Source organism: Hesperophylax consimilis, chromosome 8 (genome assembly GCF_061612785.1).
Source record: "Hesperophylax consimilis isolate HC1 chromosome 8, BYU_Hcon_1.0, whole genome shotgun sequence".
NCBI classification, from domain to species: domain Eukaryota; kingdom Metazoa; phylum Arthropoda; class Insecta; order Trichoptera; family Limnephilidae; genus Hesperophylax; species Hesperophylax consimilis.
Window position 1 is genome coordinate 33,287,141 of NC_142843.1, and position 19,130 is coordinate 33,306,270.

At 32.5% G+C, this 19,130-nt stretch overlaps 2 protein-coding genes across 2 annotated transcripts; both read left to right on the plus strand.

Annotated features, from left to right (window-relative positions):
- The first annotated feature begins 206 nt into the window (after nucleotides 1-206).
- On the plus strand, nucleotides 207-11,177 carry LOC149421914 (uncharacterized). The gene is made up of 6 exons (XM_089634335.1): nucleotides 207-1,075; nucleotides 1,781-2,352; nucleotides 4,117-4,238; nucleotides 4,975-5,332; nucleotides 5,713-6,122; nucleotides 11,094-11,177. Exons 1-6 carry the CDS (start codon nucleotides 543-545, stop codon nucleotides 11,175-11,177), a joined length of 2,079 nt encoding a protein of 692 aa, XP_089490461.1. The 5' UTR covers nucleotides 207-542.
- Nucleotides 11,178-11,615: 438 nt separating this feature from the next.
- Nucleotides 11,616-12,884, plus strand: LOC149421915 (adhesion G protein-coupled receptor G2-like). The gene has a single exon (XM_089634605.1). It carries the CDS (start codon nucleotides 11,734-11,736, stop codon nucleotides 12,658-12,660), a length of 927 nt encoding a protein of 308 aa, XP_089490731.1. The 5' UTR covers nucleotides 11,616-11,733; the 3' UTR covers nucleotides 12,661-12,884.
- The last annotated feature ends 6,246 nt before the right edge of the window (nucleotides 12,885-19,130 follow it).

A 19,130-nucleotide genomic window follows, 5' to 3' on the forward strand; every position in this document is an offset into this window, starting at 1 on the left:
TCATCGATGGTATATACTAGAATCAAATCCATTTCAAGTTAAATTTCTGCTGGAATTGTCTTAAAATGCAATGAAGGAGATTACACAAGCGAAAATAATTTAACCACTCAAGCCAATTCTAAAAATATCCATAACCCTTTTACACTCATATTAGAATTATAATTAGTTCAGTTAGAATTTTGACATAATACGTTTTCATACTTGTTATTAATGCTAAAATAATCAAATTGTATTTATATTCTTTTTTTTTTCAGAACTGAAGAAAAAGAGTTAGTTGAGTATTGTATCATGGTAAAAATGATTATTTATAGTTAAAAATGGAAAGTTAAACAATTTTTTAAGTCCGCCAGAACGGTGCTACACTTTTAATATAATAGATTGCCTTAATACAATATAATAATGCCATGTGTAACTAAGGAATTGAATAATTCGACGTAGAATTTAATAATATATTATATAATAAGAAATTTATTTAAAATAGATTTAATTTTATACCTTAGTGAATATATTACCTGGTTTCCCCCCTGAATCATCAATTCAAAATGGTATTGATATTTGCATTCGAGATTGTTGTAAGCATGCTGGGCCTCACTGGGATCAGCTTCGCTTTAAATGGTTTCCCGACGTCTGGGCCATCCATTGTTAAACCTCCAGAAACTAGCTCGGAGAAGTATGATAGATGCCATGGCAATAGAGTCCCAATCGATTTTTATAAAAACATATCGATTTATGAATTGGAGCAGTCAAAAGAACTTGAGAACTATATTTTTTGGACTGACTACGAGAGAGTTTATGAAAATGGACCATTCGTGAACTGGCGTATCGGAGATGAAAACATGGGAAAGGTAGAGAACTTTACATCACAGATATTCGAGGGATGGAGCACAAACGCCATGGGCAGTGCACCGGGAGACTGCGCGACGGTGGACGTGCGGAACAACGAGCTGAATCCTGCCAGGTGTGACCAGAAGTTCCCGAGGCTGTGCGTCCTGCCAGCCGTACAAGGAGGGGATGGCAGACTGTACGAAAATTCTCCAGAACGAACCAAAGTGGAGATCAAATATGCACGCACAGAGTAAGTCATTATGAAACATTTTAATAGGATAGTAAAGTATTGAAGGCGAACGTAGATGCAAGCGTAAAAAGTTAATACAAATCGCATTATTATAGCCAAAGCGACTTATTGGAACTATCGGCTGTAATGACTTAAAGGTTTTTTACAGTCGCATAAGAAATGCAGCTGCAACAAGAGCGTATGATTATAATTACAAAATTATCATTGGGATCAGTGTAAGTGATAGAAATAGAACTAGAAATAGACAGGTAGACATTCTAAACAAGAAAGATAAATCAAATATATATAAAATGAAATAAAAAAATGTAAGGAGAAATAAGAAAAAGAAAACATAAAGCACAATAATAAATGGAAAAACAAAATAATAAAAAATCAAAAAAATAGTTAATACTTCTTACATTACTACATGTGGGGATCTAGGTCCCAAGGCGTTTACTATAAGATAAAACGTGAGCTTTTGTGCGGTACTGAAAAAAAAATAATAACAACTTTTCCGAAAATGTGCATGTTTTGGGATCCTACTCACCCAATAGTGGCGCTAAGGGTTAAATAATTCTAGTTGGTCTGTATTAAGAGTATATATGACCACTAAAATTGCGTCGATTAGGGACTTTAATGTGAATTGTTATTTTTTCAAAATTGTATTTTAACCAACTGTTAGCACAACGAAAGGATTGTCATGAAATTCCTTATTTTTGTTTTTAGCAACAATTTCATCATTTTTAACATCTCCCAACCCATACCAATATTGGACGAAGTTTGGTGTTTCCACGAATCCCTAAACAAAATAGAAAGAATACGAATGGAAATCAAGGTTTTGAATAATACCGAAGAGTTCGGTGTCACAGCAATAGAAAATGGAAACTATTGGTGTCTTTGCACAAACAAAAGGGATTATTATTCAATCGACTCAGAAAAGGTTGTATTTGTGAAAAATAAACATTTATATAAAAACACATCCGTGATAATGATAAAAGATGTTGAGTTCTTAAGGTATTTGCTGGATATTCAATCTCAACGTTCAGATGATTTGAAACGAAAACTTTGTCCTAACGACAAATGCCCAAAAGATCTGGACACAAGAATTACGATAATTAACAGTGAAATTTTAGATAATGTTACGATATCAGAGAAATTGGACTACGATGACAAAATATTGTTACACGTCACAAAAGGGGATCACATTTTGTTAAATTACTTTGAAAAGGAGGATGTCATATTCACAAGGAAACTGTTATTTTGCGAGGATACTCAATTCGTTCCGGAAATTGAAATAGGTAATATATTTTCATTAAATATTTGTATTTTTAATTGATTAACACAATTTATGTTCGAAATATTTAATCTTTTACGGTCACACATGCGATTAGTAGACCGATAATATATTTATTTATTTAATTTTCTTTTACAACAGTTACGTTAAAGTTTAGCGAAAGTTTGTCAGTTACTAAATTGATTTATATTTGGGGTATTATGCCGTGTTACGCTACCTCCTTCTTTACCCAGCGTTTCGGACAGCATTACAATCTCCATCATCAGGGGAGATGATGGACATTGTACTGTTGTCCGAAATGTTGGCTAAAGAAGGAGGTAACGAATAAGAAGGTAGTGAAGTGTTTTTTTATTAGAAATTTTTAAGAAATTAATTTTGGTGGAAAATCAAATGTACGAGGACTAATAATAAAACTGCTGTTTGTATGCATTAATCTATGATTATTAAAATTCAATTCTGGACTTATAGAAAAGTCAACATATCCCGTTTAATTGAAAATCAACTCCAAGTCACTAACTAAGTTGAAAATTTATTCGTGGAGAACTTAATAATCGTACAAAAGATAGCAGTCACAAATATGGGAATGTTTTTTAATTCTTAAATTGAGATATTATATCGATAAAAAATAAGGATAATAATAAAGTCTCGATATCTTATCGAGGATCGTTATATTTATAGCGTTAATAACGACAGTAAAATTAATTTTTCGATATCTAATGGCGAAGTTACGAGCTTTCAAAGTGAAAATTTGTTACATTTTTCCAATTGTTTCTCGTGACGTCACACGCAGGATAATTCATAATTCAAATGTATCGTGTGGCGCAAGCTTTTCGGCCGGCCGTGAATATAAACCATTTGACTGCTTATATATTCAGAGTTTTTCCAAAAATTCAAAATCTTATGACCTCAGAAATTTAAAAATAACATGAAATTTTTTTGCAAATGACAACCTCAATGATGTAGAGTGGTTATAGATAAAATTATCGTATTCAAAAGATCGTGAGAAAAATGTTCGTAAGCAAAATGATCACAGTCAAAACGACCGTAGGCAAATAATTGTGTCTGTGTTTTAAAGTAAAAAGGTTTGATATAGTTTACGTGTAATCATTTATTTTATGGAATAATGTGGAGTAAACTGCAAACAATGCATTTCATTACTTGTCGTTATCATTTTAAATGCTGGTTTTACAGAGTTTATATTACACAAATCTAAATAAAAATTCAGTAAATAAATCTAGCTAATGTATTTTTTCAATTAAAGAACGATTGGCGTTATTCTCTTCAGTATAATATATGGGCTATTCGAAATTATTCAATAATATTGTTGTCTTCAAGTTCTTGAAGCCAGTTTTTCTTAATAGTGGTTTGTCTCTGAGTGCTGTCTTTGTACTTCTTTTTTGGAGGAGGGCCAGATTGATCACTGACATATTGTTCTATGCGAATTTTCCTATTTACGGTAATTTTTAAAGTTAAGATCAAATTGTAATTTAAGATCAAAAGGTAATTTATGATAAAATTTTAATTACGAACTCTTCGAAAGTGCGATCTTTTGCTTACGATAAAGACATGGGTTACCAGGTATTGCCCCCGCAAGACTAAGGAGGGTCTGAGAGGGCTCAATTCCCGGGTCTTTTCTGTTTCATATTTCTCTGATATTTGTTAATATTATCAGTATATAAAATACATTAATAATTATTTTCATAATTGCTTTGTTTGATCTGGACAATATGTTAGTGGAACATGATTTTGATTTTTATGAAATGCACAGGTCACGATGTCATAAAGAGAACAGACCCGTGCCAAGAGTACAGATGTGTAGGCGACTATAGATTCGGAGCCGTTTGGAAAATCTCCAACTTAAACTACTGTGAACAAAACATCGCGAACTTAGTGAGTATTTTGTAAATTTTCGTTGCACAAAAACAAATCTTGAGTTTAGGCGAAAGGCAAGCCTATAAATAACACGGTTCACTACACAAATCACGTTTCTTTCTCCTTCATTTGTATTTGAATTAACAATTTAAAAAATTATAATTATAATATGTAGATAATACATAATCTGCTCCCAGCTATTTTTAACATCAGATCTAGCCGAAACTCTACAGGTAGACTCGTTGTCGATTAAAAAGCATTTTATCAATTTTTGGTTTCACTCAGTCACCAAATTGGAAACATTATAAAAAATTACAGAAATCAACATACGTAATAAATCTCGGCAATCGGCTAATATTTTTTTTTAGTTTTAAAAAACATTTTAAAAGTTTACAGCAGTTAATACCCAGTCCCTGGGGAAGAAGGTTCAATCCTCACTCAAACTAAAAGGAGCATTTTTAAATAAGAAAACTTTGTTTTTTACGACTTGATTTTGTATTCATAGCTTGGAGTTACCTTCTCCAAGTAAGTATTTTCCTCAAAGCTACCTAGAAATGTCGCAAATGAGGTGGCTTGGACGCCTTTGGAATCCCAGAAGACATACTGAATAGCCGTGGCGTGGATGAATTCGAAGAAGTACGGATACTTGAAGGAGCCTTATTGAAGCGATGTTAACCCGACAAGGGGAAGAAAATTAGTATTAGGATTCAAAGAGATGTTAATAAATAAATACTTTAAAAATCCTTTCTGACAGACCTCGGAAGAGCGGCTAAATTTTTTGATACAAACCCTTGAAGACTTAGAAGATGTAAAACATACCATTATGAACACTACGAGTTTCGAGAGTGTCATTAGGATGATCAGCAACCTCCTTGAAAAGGACAACAATATGACTATACCTCCTAGGATAACCTACAGGATCTTCCAAAGCTTGGAAACCTTAGCCAGAAGAGTGAAACTACAGACAAATAACAACCAAATGAAAATTGTACTACCTAATATGGCTATAGTGATCGTAGACAATGATAATTCTGACACTCCCGTCATAGGAATCAGAGTCAAATCGTCGGGAGTTGGTTCTCCCGTTTCCTCAGTGGATGTTTTAACCGCGGGTTAGTATTTATAAAACATCTTAATTATCATATATTATTATTTTAATGAAGAGTTTTTGATGGTCCTAAAAACGCTTAATTATTTGTGCAGAGGTTTTGTGTTGTTGTGTCTCGGACCCAAACCAATATCTGAATATAGATTTGGTGAAGCTCCTTCTGGGAACATTGCCGGATACCGTCAAGAGTGCGATTTATATTTATATCAGTCGACTATTCACACGTTGATCGATTTTAAATCATACCAAAATCTTACCCTTTTTTGCTTTTAAAAGTATCTTTATCTCGAGTAATAACTTTTGAGATCCCTTTATTTTATTTTATTATTAGTTGTATACCAATTACACGTTGAAATGTAATAATTATTAAAGTTTTTCTTTCAGAATCAACATTTGAAGATTTAGAAAACATCAGCATTTTGGTCAATGTGTCTTCTATGCTGAGTTCACATCCGAATTCACGTCTTTCCTTTGTGGTGTATAAAAGTGAGGAAGTATTTAAGTCAACTAATCAAATTATCAGCGTAAGGCTAGGAGACAAATCTCATTTTGGTGAAAATGAACATGTTGACATTAAAATGAGAAATAATAATGGTTATGGGAACGTATGTGCACACGGGGAGTTTAATTTGACAACAAGTGGATTATATTGGAAGACTAAAGGATGTCGGCATCTTAAGGAACTTGATGTTGGAGGATTGGCTTTCTGCAGATGTAATGTGCTCTCACATTTTTCCTTTTTATCGAGAGATGATCTGCCTACCAAAGACCTTGCTACAAAACTAGGAGAAAATGTAATTTTTTTGTATTATATATATATACATATATGTGTGTTTGTAATTATGGCTTATATGTCGATTTTGGTACGTGACCGTTATACAGACGCAAAATTCAATAAAAAATATAGTGAAAACAAACTACTACTGGATGTGTATCCATGTGCTTACGATAGCACAAATTAACGAAACAGTTCAAAAAGTAAAAACATTTAAGTTGAGAAAAGTATGTTGCTGAAAACTATCAATAAATTAAAAGACGTAGTGTGATGACATTGGACACGAATACTTTTAATATATTTCCGAAAGAACAAACAATTTTGTATCTTTTTTTCAAATGTTTTTTGCTTTCGACCTTCAAGGATGTTCTAGGCCAAGGGTGGCAAACCCGCGGCCCGTGGGCCGCTTGTGTCCCACTGGGTTTTTAACGTGAACTAGTGTACATAAAACCACTAAAAAACATTCAACGTTAGCAGTTCGTATCATATCTCGTATATAGAAGTATCTCAGTACATTGATTCAACTATCAGTATTGCGCGGCTTGCGAGTATTGCATGTTTTGCAAGTATTATCAAGTATTATAGGATCAGTTTATACTCAGTCGTATCCCACATCAAATACTTTCGGACTAAATGCTCCTCTATTCAACCAATTTAGTCTTAGTAAACTTAATGTAAGCATGAGATCTATCAAATCCTGTTTAGAAAGAATTGATATACATAAAGACCCAGGAACAGACAAAATACCTACCTTGTTTGTAAGATGTTGCTCTAGCTCGTTGATTAAGCCACTTTTCACTATATTACGAATCATTATCTACAGGAACTTTCCCCGATTTATGGAAAAATGCAAATATTGTTCCAATACATAAATCTGGTGATCAGTCTTTTGTGAAAAATTATCGACCAATCAGTATTTTATCATGTTTTGCAAAAGTCTTCGAATCTATAATGTATAATTTCATATTCACACACTTAAAACCACAATTATGCATTAATCAACATGGATTTGTTCCAAACAGATCTATTAATTCTAATCTTCTTGACTTTTGTGACTACGTTTGCAATGCTTTTAACGAAAGAACTCAAGTAGATGCCATTTATACAGATTTTACAGAAGCTTGATCATGGGTATCCACCGTGATCTATTAAGATGGCTTAAATCTTACTTGGAAAACAGAACACAGCTAGTACTTATAAATGTGTATGAGTCACCTCCCATAATTGTAACTTCAGGTGTACCTCAGGGGTCGAATCTTGGCCCTCTGCTTTTTTAAATCTTTATTAATGACCTTGGCCCCATGATTTACCGTGAAATTTCCACTGATTCTGATCAAGTTGTGCTTCAAGAAGATCTTTACACACAACATAGCTGGTGTACTCAAAATGATATGTTTCTAAATATTGATAAATGTTATATTTTAACCTTCACTCGTAACAGAAGACGAAATATTCGTGCATATTTCATTAATAATGTTCAATTACATGCAGTCACCACTATTAGAGATCTAGGAATCACACTTGATTCAAAATTTAAGTTTGATGTACATATCAGTGATATCACGAGTAAATCCTTGAAAATGATTGGTTTTATACATAGAATATCTAAACCATTCAAAAATACCCAATCCATTATAACCTTGTACCACTCGTTGGTCAGAAGCAAATTGGAATATGGTAGTATTATCTGGAACCCGCACTACTTGAAATATTCAAAAACAATTGAATCTGTACAAAAAAATTTCTAAGATTGTTATCAATTTTTACCTTTGTAAAAACTAAATATTAGTAAATGCCAGATTATTAGTTTTTACAAAGGTAAAAATCCTCTTCATTTTTCTTATTTCATTAATGGCGCTAATCTTCTTCGAGTTTCACAGATTTTAGATCTCGGTATCTTATTCCACAAAAGTCTACAGTCTAACTTACACATCGATGAAGCTATTAGCGATGCAATGAGAATGCTCGGTTTTATTTTGAGAATGGGGGAAAAGTTTAAAAATGTGTTAACTTTAAAACATTTATATTGCTCATTAGCACGAAGTAAAATAGAATATAATTCAACAGTATGGTCACCGTTCTAAAAAGTCCATTATCAAGCCTTAGAAAAGGTACAAAATAAATTTCTTCGGTACATCAATTTTAAAATGAATATTCCCATCGAATTTATAAATTATAATAACTTACGTACCGAAACCAGACTTCTCAAACTATCAGATAGAAGAGTTCTAACTGATATATTATTTTTATTCAAAATTATCAAATCTCTCATTGACAGCCCTGAATTATTGGAATTAATTTATATAAATGTACCTGCCAGACCAACTCGAAGCATAGACACTTTTAAATGTAACAATAACCTCAATACTAACTACTCTTTGTACTCACCAATTCCAAGAATTCATCACCTTGCAAACAAATATTGTAAACTTATCGACATATTTGGTATTAATAACTTTGAGAGTTTCAAAAGGCAACTAATTTTAGACCTATTTGCTAGTTATTAACTTGTAATATTTATTAGCTTTAAAAAAAAGGTCTAGCCTTCATACTTTGATTTACTTTACCAAATTATTTTCTAATTACCTTATGAGTAAATTATATTTAGCTATTTTATCCATGTACATGTTACACTTATATACATATACTGTCAACTTACTATGTAAAAGCCCGATAGGGCGTTAATAAATAATAAATAAATTTAAACTTGGACTAAGTTCCGTACTGCAGTCTTATGAGGAACGACTCAAATACTTTAACTTGGATAAAAGAAGATTTATATTCTATTTTTTCTGGATAAAAGAAGACGATTTGCTGACTTAATATGTCTACACAAAATTATTCATGACAAGCTTGCAGCAACTCATTGTGTGAGCAATATTCTTATTAAAGTTCCTAATAGACGTAATCTAAGGAATCAGAATATATTCCATCTAGAATTATTTAAGAACAATATTGCATACTTCAATCCATTGTCTAGAATGTGTCGTCTGTACAATTATATTGAGTGTAACTACATAGATATATATGCAAATATCTCGCTTATTTTAAAAAGCAAATAAGCAATAGATTGTGAATGTTTGTTTTTTTTTAATTTTTTATTTACTCTATTTGTTTTCTGTTTTATTTTTGTTTCTTTTGTTTTTTGGATCAAATATTTATCTGTATGTTTTGTTTTTGATATCTCTTTTTGAAGTGAAACTTCTTTACGCGCGTTATGCATTTCCGAGGACCGGAGTAAAACCGACTCATGACCGCATTAAAAACGGGGATCATTTCGCTATAGGAGCCTAGCTAATATTATATACCTAGTTTAAGTCACTCTCCAAACTCAGCTTCGCGGTCTAGAGGCAGAGCGCTCGATTGTCGTCGTGAAGAACCGAGGTTCGATCCCCGCTTTAACTATTTTTTTTTTTCTTTTTGTGATTTTTTTAATACGAGGAAAAGTGATAAAATGCTCTCGTGCTGCGACTTCATCAGGCATACGTAAAAGAAAATGTCTACATTTTTTAAAATATTTTTTCAAAAAATTACATAAATTTGTTAATTTTAAACGATAGTCTCCCGAAATGTCTAAATCCATTTAGTGAGACTCTAGACCGGCAGGTGTTCACTCGAGTAATTGGCTAGAATTAACGGTCGGTACCTATATGATATTTTTGTCGAAATATAGCTTACAAATCGAGCCGGTAGAGTCGCTCGGTATTTTGATTAATTATTTTTATTTTGAATCATTAAAATTACTAATCAAGGCCGATAACGCGACTAATTATTCTCGCAGACGTGCGTGACAAGTTTTTTTAGTAAAAAACACACCCATTATTAATTAATATACGGACAAATATACGGAAATATTTTAAAAAACGACAGATATGACTTCACACTGCCGATATATCTTCTATTCGACCCTATATAAAGCGTTAACGAGACGTTATGTGATATTATTCATTCGACGTGTTTGAAAACGAAAATTTACACGTTAAAAGTCAATTGAGGAGTACACGTTATACGCGGTTCTCGTCGCGCCAGATACCTCTCCTCGTGGTCTAGAGGCAGAGCGTTCGACACTCGTTATGCAGGACCCGGGTTCAAATCCCATATTTTTATAACTTTCGGTTAGAGGGACACCCTGCTCAGCGTCTTGCGGCTGGCAAGTATTGCGTATACGGGCCGCAAAAAAGTCCAAGACTTGAATGACTCGCAGTGCTCGCAAGAAGCGCAATAGCGTGTTTTAACAATCTCATACCCGTATGGAGTCTGAATTTGAAAAACATTTCTAAATTTTGAAAAACTCACTTACGGCTGTGTTTTTTACTAAAAAAACTTGTCACGAACGTCTGCGAGGGTAATTAGTCGCGTTATCCGCCTTGATTAGTAATTTTAACGATTCAAAATAAAAATAATTAATCATAATACCGAGCAACTCTACCGGCTCGACTTGTTAGCTATATTTCGACAAAAATATCATATAGTCAAAATATCTAAAAGTCGCAGCACGAGAGCATTTTGTCACTTTTCCTCGTATTAAAAAAATCACAAAAAAAATTAGTTAAAGCGGGGATCGAACCTCGGTTTTTCACGACGACAGCCGGGCGCTCTGCCTCTAAACCGCGAAACTGAGTTTGGAGAGTGACCTAAACTAGGTATATAATATTAGCTAGGCTCCTATAGCGAAATGATCACGGTTTTTTGTGACGGTCATGAGTCGGTTTTACTCCGGTCCTCGAAATTACAGGACGCGCGTAAAAAAAATTGGGTTTTTAATAGTTTTCAGTGACCTTTCCATTTTATTTTGAACTCTTTTTGGCTATGTTTTATGATCTTATTTTAATTTTTCCTGATCTATTGTTTAAATTGTCAGACATAATCGTATTACCAAACATGTGTAAAACATTGGAGATGTCAACAACAACAGTTTTCGTGTTCAGTCAACATTACGAAGTTATACAAAAGTGACAAAATGGTAATAATGGGTAGTTTTTTTCCACAGGATCCAGCTGAGCAGATTCAATATGTGATGCAGACTATGAATGCTATGATGGACCTTCCTGTTAGTACAACTAGTCTAACTTAATGTGTCATCAATTCTAAACAACCAACCGGCTGGAAGTGCGCATCTCTCATTTATAGTTTATCAGAACGACAAAGCATTTTCAAATACGAAACAACAAGTTGGCGACGATCTGAAAAAAGTAAACGGGAAAATCATCAGCATACAAATAGGAAATATTTCTAAGCTAGGTAAAAATGAATACGTAGATTTAAATTTTAAGACTAATGTGTGTAAGACAGGAAACAAACGTGAAAACAGGGAGTGCGTTTTCTGGGATTTTGGCTTGGGACCTACAGGCCAGTGGTCTATTGAAGGCTGCGAGTTTCTGGGAGAGACCGACCTCGAAGGCTGGGAAACTTGCAGATGTTATCATCTCACGCATTTCGCTCAGCTTATAACCATTCATGGTGCCCACAACCAAGATAACATTAAACATGAAGTTAGTAATTTTCACTATCGAGTGTTGACATATATTTCATTTTATGGCAGCATTTTCTCCATCATCAGTTTGTTTTTTGTTGTACTCACAGGAATTCTATTGCAAACTTGCAAAAATGGCTTGGTTCACAAGCTTAGGATGAGTTTAGTTGTCTCAATAGGAATCTTGCTGCTGAACTTCTTGTATGTTTCCACACATGACTTAAATGACGAAAACTCATGCACAAACACATGCATTGTCTCCGGAATTATTTTACATTACTCGGTTCTTTCAACCTTTTCTTGGATGTTTGTGATGGCTTTTTTTTACTATGCAACGATAGCTAACGTATTTAAATCCATGAAATATTCTGAAAATTCAAAACTGTTTCTTGCTCTAGCTTTTGGGTGGCTGTTTCCCTTGATACCGATGATTTCTCTTCTGGGTTTTGATTCTGACAGCTATTCAAACAATTTGAGTAATAATTTTTGCTATCCGAGCGGATACGGGTTTTGGCTAGCAGTCGTTTTACCTATCTTCATATTTATTATTTTGAATACTGTGTTTTTGTTTAGCATTCTTTATTCTATTTATCGCAACTCGCGCGACGTACATGCGATTATTTCAAGAGAGAAAAATTTCGTTCAGGACGTCAGAAGGTTCACTTTCCTTTTCTATCAATTCGGACTAATATGGATTTTTGGGTTATTTTCAAATAACTTATTCATGGCCTATCTGTTTTGCATAAACTTTTCACTTCAAGGCTTAATTCTTAGTTACATTTTTGTTTTGGGGGATAAAAAAATTAGGAAGCTGTGGCTTTCCAAATTCAATTTGTCTAAAGGTGAGAAAGCATCTTGCGTTAAAGCGGAAATATCTAAACCTAGAAGTAACATTGAGAAAGAAAACAAATCTGGAGGCAAAGTGTTTGATCCGTGGAATCGATGTGGAAACTCAGGGAAAATATTAAATAACACCAGGATTCCGGTTTGTAATGAAAAAATGTGTTGTTGTCGAGATTGTTCTGAAGAAGCATATTTAATATTAATAAATGACGGGTCTTGCGCCAAATCTTATCCACGCTAAATAAAGAAATAGCAACACACATCATAATAACCATAACATTAAAATATTTTGTTTTATTTTGAATGATATGACCAAAGAGACTTCTATATTTTTTTCTTTATTAAGTGTGTTTGGTTATTACATTTTATGGGTAAAACCACTAAACTAGATACATGCCATAGGTACCATAATTATTAGTTGTAGTGATGTTTTAATTATTTTTACCTTTAAGCTAAATACCCGTGTTAACCTTTTATAAAATAAAAAAGTTATGGAAATAAAAACTAATTTATTATTTTTATCTGTTTGCACAGTTTCCAATGAAATTGTCCACTTGAGTATGGGTGTTCTAGTTAACTTCGACGGCCCGAAGTAGTATGGTGATTTCATAGTTGGTTTGAATACGAAGACCACGAAAATTGTAATAAAGCCAAAAATCAAAAGATCTCTTGGAACCTGACCCAAGAAGGCACAAAGTTCATACACTTATTTTCACTCCTATATTACTTCATGCGTCCACGGGAATGGTGTCTCCGTATCAGATTATTTGTTTAAGTTTTTAAAAAATAACCAAAGCATCGGAGTTAGTACACTGCATAATAATTATCAAACGAGTCATGTTCGCAGAGGGTGCGGCGAAAGAATCAGACCCATCAAAAATATTACAAATTACAACAATTATGGGCTTACGTTGTTTTCGTTTTCCATTTTGTTTTCTACTAGCTCATATTTGGGGATGCTCGCAGGAGGAGGGTCTTTGAGGAAAGGAAGAAGTGACGAAGAAGGGTCTTGAAGATAAGATATATATATATATATATACATATTCCTTCCTTTCTCTTCCTTATCTCCTTTCTCTCCTCAAACCCTTGAGCCTCACACTATATCTGAATTGGAAATGCCAAAGTCTCACTAGCTCCAGTTAGCAGAGAGCAGTTGGAACTTTAGTGCGGTATTCACATTAAATTTGTTAACGTAATCAAGAAAAAAAGTGTAAGGGAAAACTTCGATAAGAAACAAAAAAAGTCTTTATTTATTTATTTAATTTATTTATTTAATATCAACGGTATAAATATACCATAAACAATGATAACATGTCACAGTTAAAATCGTAGAAATATTTTAAAAAAAGAATTACAAATATATGTGGCATTTGATTGTGAAATGACATTAGAGAGTAAGTAAGTAAGTAAACAAGAGATACAAGTACATAAGTTTCTATAGTGCAAATAAGGTAGAATTAGATTAAATTAATATTGATTGAAAAGATTTGATAGCATAGCCCTCTTGTACCTACCTTGCGTGCAGTTAAATAGATCTGCCACATCTGCGTATCTATTACTAACTTCGTGCAACCTAGGTACAAGCGAGTGTTTGGAATACTCAGTCCTGATATTGTTGCATTTAAACAAAATTTTAGAACGAGTAGCTCTCGTGGGTATATGAAATTCAATGAGGTTAATTAAATCAGGACTGTCTATACTACCATTTACAATTTTGAACATAAATATTAAGTCGGATATAATTCTTCGATCTGAGAGTTTTAATAAATTTAGATATTTCATCAAGTAATTATAGTTTATATTTTCAATGGGAATACCGAGTTTAAAATTAATGTGTCTTAGGAATTTATGTTGAATTTTTTCGATTGAATCTGAATGTAATTTGTAGTGGGGTGACCAGATCGAGGAGTTATATTCGACTTGACTACGAACCAGGGATGTATACAAAATTTTTAATGTTGAAATATTCTTGAAACCTCTGGAATTTCGAAGAATGAAGCCTAGCATTTTCATTCCTTTATTATTAATATTATTTATATGCGATATAAAGTTTAATTTAGAGTCGAAAGTTATCCCCAGGTCATTAATTTCTTCGACAGAGGTAAGGATTGAGTTATTGAGTTTATATGAATGAATAATTGGTTGATTTATTCTGTAAAATATTATTGAATAACACTTATTTATGTTCAGATGAAGTTTGTTAAGAGAACACCAATTAATTAACCTGTTCAAATTATTTTGTAGACAGATACAATCTTCAGCGCTTTTGATTATTTTAAATATTTTTAAATCATCTGCGAAAAGTAATGCATTAATATCTTCATCAAATATATTTACAATATCATTAATAAACAGTAAAAATAATATTGGGCCTAAATGAGACCCCTGTGGTACACCACTGGTAGCTATAAATTGATTTGAAATTAACAAATTGATTTTTACAAGTAAAACTCTTATTAGTTAGATAGCTAGCAAACCATTCTAAAAGTTTTCCGTCAATACCGAGCTTACGTAGTTTGATCAGGAGAATTTTATGGCATACTTTGTCAAAGGCCTTGATAAAGTCCATATATATGGAATCTACTTGAGTTCTGTTAGCTAATGCGTTTGATATATAGTTTTCATATAACGAGAGATTTGTCAGACTTGATCTACCCGACAGAAATCCGTGTTGATTCGGAACAATGAGATGGTTAATACATGGTGAAATTTTATCAAGTAATAGTTTTTCAAAAAGTTTAGGAATTACGGATAGCTTACATATTGGTCTATAGTTAGTAACATCACTTTTATTGCCCTTTTTAAATATAGGAGTTAGATAACAACGTTTCCAAATATCAGGGAAGCACCCTGTGTCAAGGGATTGATTAAACAATAGAAAAATCGGCTCAGCCAGTGAAGTAATGCAATTTATCAGGATATTGGGATGTACATTATCAGGTCCAGCCTTTTTGTTTTTGTCTAGGGATTTGATTTTACTTATAACGTCGTTTAAATTGATGTGTATGGCAGGGATATGTATACTCTCGTTAAGCGACGAAGGTGGTATATAATTGTCTGGGATATCTTCGTCATAGACGCTTTTAAAATAATCAGCAAAATAGTTAACTTTTACATTCATGTCAGTACTACTCTTTTCTTTGAAGTGCATTGAAAGGGGTAAACCTTGTTTGTTTTTTCTAAGAGAGTTAACGTGAGTGAAAAAGTTTTGTATATTAGAAGATATAGAGTTTTCGATTCCATTTATATAATTGAAATATGAATTTATTGATAGTTTTTTACATTGAGTTCTATAGTTGTGAAATATCTTGTAGTCGTTAAGAGAGTTCGATTCTTTAAAGTTTTTGTGTGCAATTTTTTTACAGATAACTAGGTTAATTAGCTCGCCACTGAACCATTTTGGGAACTTCGCTTCCTTGAAGTGTGAAAGTGGTACAAAGCTTTCAATGGCCTTATTAATAATTTTGTAAAATAATTCAAGATTATAGTTAATAGTATTATAATGGTGAAAAAATGACCAGTCTTCATTTGCAAGATATTGATTCATGTTAGAATAGTCAGCTTTGGAGAAATTATAAGTTAGGTTAGGAAGAACAGTTTTGTCATCTGGTGAGTTATTAGTAGTGATGGTTATGCTTAGGGCGGGGTGGTGGCAGTCTAGGGGGAGAAGCTCGTCAACTGATTTAGCAATATGGACTGAGGTATCACTGCAGAATACTAAATCCAGCAGCCGATTATTGGTATTTTAGACTTGATTGACTTGATGTAGAGAGAGTAAATTCGTCATATCTATTATTTCGCGGGCATTTTCTGGTAGGCTTAAGTTGTTATAAGAGTCCTTATTCATCCAATCAATGCAAGGGGTATTATAGTCACCAAATAAAATTGTTCTGGCATCGGGGTATTTATTTTTAAATAGGTCTTGTCGGCATAACATAATATTTAAGTAAGCTGTTTGATACCTACACCGACAGCAGTATATGTTACGCAATTTGCGTTGACCCAAATATACACATTAAGAATTGTCGATTCTCGTGTACGGTTCATACATATCTATTTAATCATAAATTATTAAATCAATTTAATAAAATATCATCCAACATCGATTATTTTATCTAGACAGAAACGCCTGACGTGCCTTGCGTTATCTGGTTTCGAATGATGTATTTGCATGTTTTTATTTACTTTATTTATATCATTATCAGTATCCTTATTCAAGATCAGATGTTTTAAACCGTGAGCCGCTGCGAGAAGTGAATTTGTGTATGCATATTTGACGTAGTTAAACTTTATACTTTATACAGTAACAAAACACGTTAATAAATTCTCAAGATAAAAGTAAAAGGAATATTATTTATTTATTTTTTTATTTATTTCACGCCTATTAAGGCTTTTACCCATATATATATATATATAAATATTTACGAAATTATATACGAAAATAGTGCAGGAAACGACTATTTAAAATAATTGCAGAAAAATAAATATAAAGTCAAAATATCACTGAACTTGATCTACACAGCATGCAGGCACAAAACATAAAAAATAATTCTACGATCAGATAATTTTATTAAATTTAATGAAAAAAGTACGTTTTCGTAATTTAGATTTTCTCTAGAAATGCCCATTTTAAAATTTACATATCGTAAAAATTTATTTTGGATTCTTTCAATCGCATGTGAATGAACCTCATAATTTGGGGACCAAACCGTGGAATTGTATTCTACATGACTCCTTACTAGTGAAATATGCAATTTTTTTACAGTATTGACATTGTTGAAATCACTAGATACCCTTAAAATAAATCGCAACATTTTCAAAGTTTTATTGGTTATTATTTCAATATGCTTGATAAAGTTAAGTTTCGTGTCAAACCAAATACCTAAGTCATTAATTTCCGAGACAGATACTAACGACATATTGTTAATGTAATAATAAAAAAAATATTGGATTCTTTTTTCGATGAAACCTCATAATTTGACATTTGCTTATGTTAAGTTGCAAGCGGTTATCACGACACCATTCAATAAATCTTGACAAGTTATTTGAAAATATATGCAATTGTTAATGTTTCTGATTGCTTTGAATAATTTCAGGTCGTCTGCAAACATTAACACTTGAACATTATTGAAAAAATACAATACATCATTGACAAATAATTAAAACAGGATTGGACCTAAGTGTGACCCCTGGGGAACACCACTCGTAGCAGTGAATTTGTATGAAAATGTACCATCAATTTTAACAGCCAGTAATCTGTTGGTCAAGTAACTATTAAACCACTTATATAGTGAACCACTTGTACAAAATTTATGGAGTTTATTCAGCAATAACTCATGATTGACTTTATCGAACGCCTTGATAAAATCGGTATAAATAGAGTCAACTTGACATTTACTAGATATAGAATCAGATATATAGTGTTGATAGGTTAACAAGTTAGTAAGGGTAGATTTTCCAGAAGAAAAACCATGTTGTTTAGGAGAAATGACGTGATTTAATCGGAAAATAATTTTTTTAAGAAGAATTTTTTCAGAAACTTTAGGAATTGTTGATAAAAGGCATACCGGTCTGTAATTAATCACCTCGTGTTTATCGCCTTTTTTAAAAATAGGCGTAAGGAAGCTGAATTTCCATTTAGTAGGAAAAAATCCTCTTCGTAAAGACTGATTAAACAGCAAATATAAAGGATACGCCAGATTGGTAGCACAATTATTCAAAAATACGGGAGGTATTTTATCTGGTCCACCACTTTTGCTTTGATCTAGTAATTTTAGTTCAGTCAATATATCATTAAATTCTATGTGGATAAAAGATGTGTTGCATCATTTTTTTGTCAATATTTGAAATTTGAACTTTCTGCTTACGATTGTTGAGGTACGATTCAATTAAGGCTAAGCCCTTATACCAATGTGTTCAAGTGTAATTAGAAGAAGCTTATGATCAACATTATCAAATGCTTTTGAGAGGTCGAGAAAAATGCCTACGGTTTTTTTGCATTTATACTATCCAGAATTTTGTTTATGAAGTTTAAGACTGCCTGTGTTGTTGAACGACCTTTACAAAATCCAAATTGTTGTGGACAAATTATCTAGAATTTTTCGAGGAAGTTATAAATGCGATTGTACATGGCTTTTTCAAATATTTTAGAAAAAAATTGTAATAAGGATATTAACATATAGTTTGAGATTTCTTGTTTAGGGCCCTTTTTATACAGCAGCACAATAACGGATTGTTTTAAGTGTTCTGGGGAAGTTCCAGATTCAAATGATTTATTTATTAGTATTTCTAATGCTTAACTTAAAGCTTCTGCACATGTTTTTATAATTTTTACAGGGATTTTGTCTGTGCTGACACTACTTTTATTTTTCAATTTTTGATAATTCTGACAATTTCCTCTTGCTTATAGGGGTTATAAAAATGATCGAGAATGTTTATTTGTGACTGTTTTAGCAGATTTTGGACGTTGTGATGTATTTTGTGGTGGTGGCGGTGGTGCAAAGAAAGTGTTAAATTCATTTGCGATGTTTTCTGGTTCTGATACCTTGTTATCATTTTTGACAGATTTTTGGTTTAATTTTAAATTTTGAATTGCTTAAGTTTTATTTTATTATGTTCCTTACTGTTACTTTGGTTTTATCCTGCGCATTCTGAATACGTTGACTATTGTAATTTCGTTTAGTTATATGTTTTACTTAACTAAGAATTTTT

Excerpts from the sequence above, each read along its gene's own strand:
- LOC149421914 (XM_089634335.1), top strand. The coding sequence starts at position 543 with ATGGTATTGATATTTGCATTCGAGATTGTTGTAAGCATGCTGGGCCTC. Across the intron at positions 1,076-1,780 it reads ATCAAATATGCACGCACAGA|CAACAATTTCATCATTTTTA; the intron begins GTAAGTCATTAT and ends TTTTGTTTTTAG. Across the intron at positions 4,239-4,974 it reads AACAAAACATCGCGAACTTA|ACCTCGGAAGAGCGGCTAAA; the intron begins GTGAGTATTTTG and ends CCTTTCTGACAG.
- LOC149421915 (XM_089634605.1), top strand. The coding sequence starts at position 11,734 with ATGAGTTTAGTTGTCTCAATAGGAATCTTGCTGCTGAACTTCTTGTAT.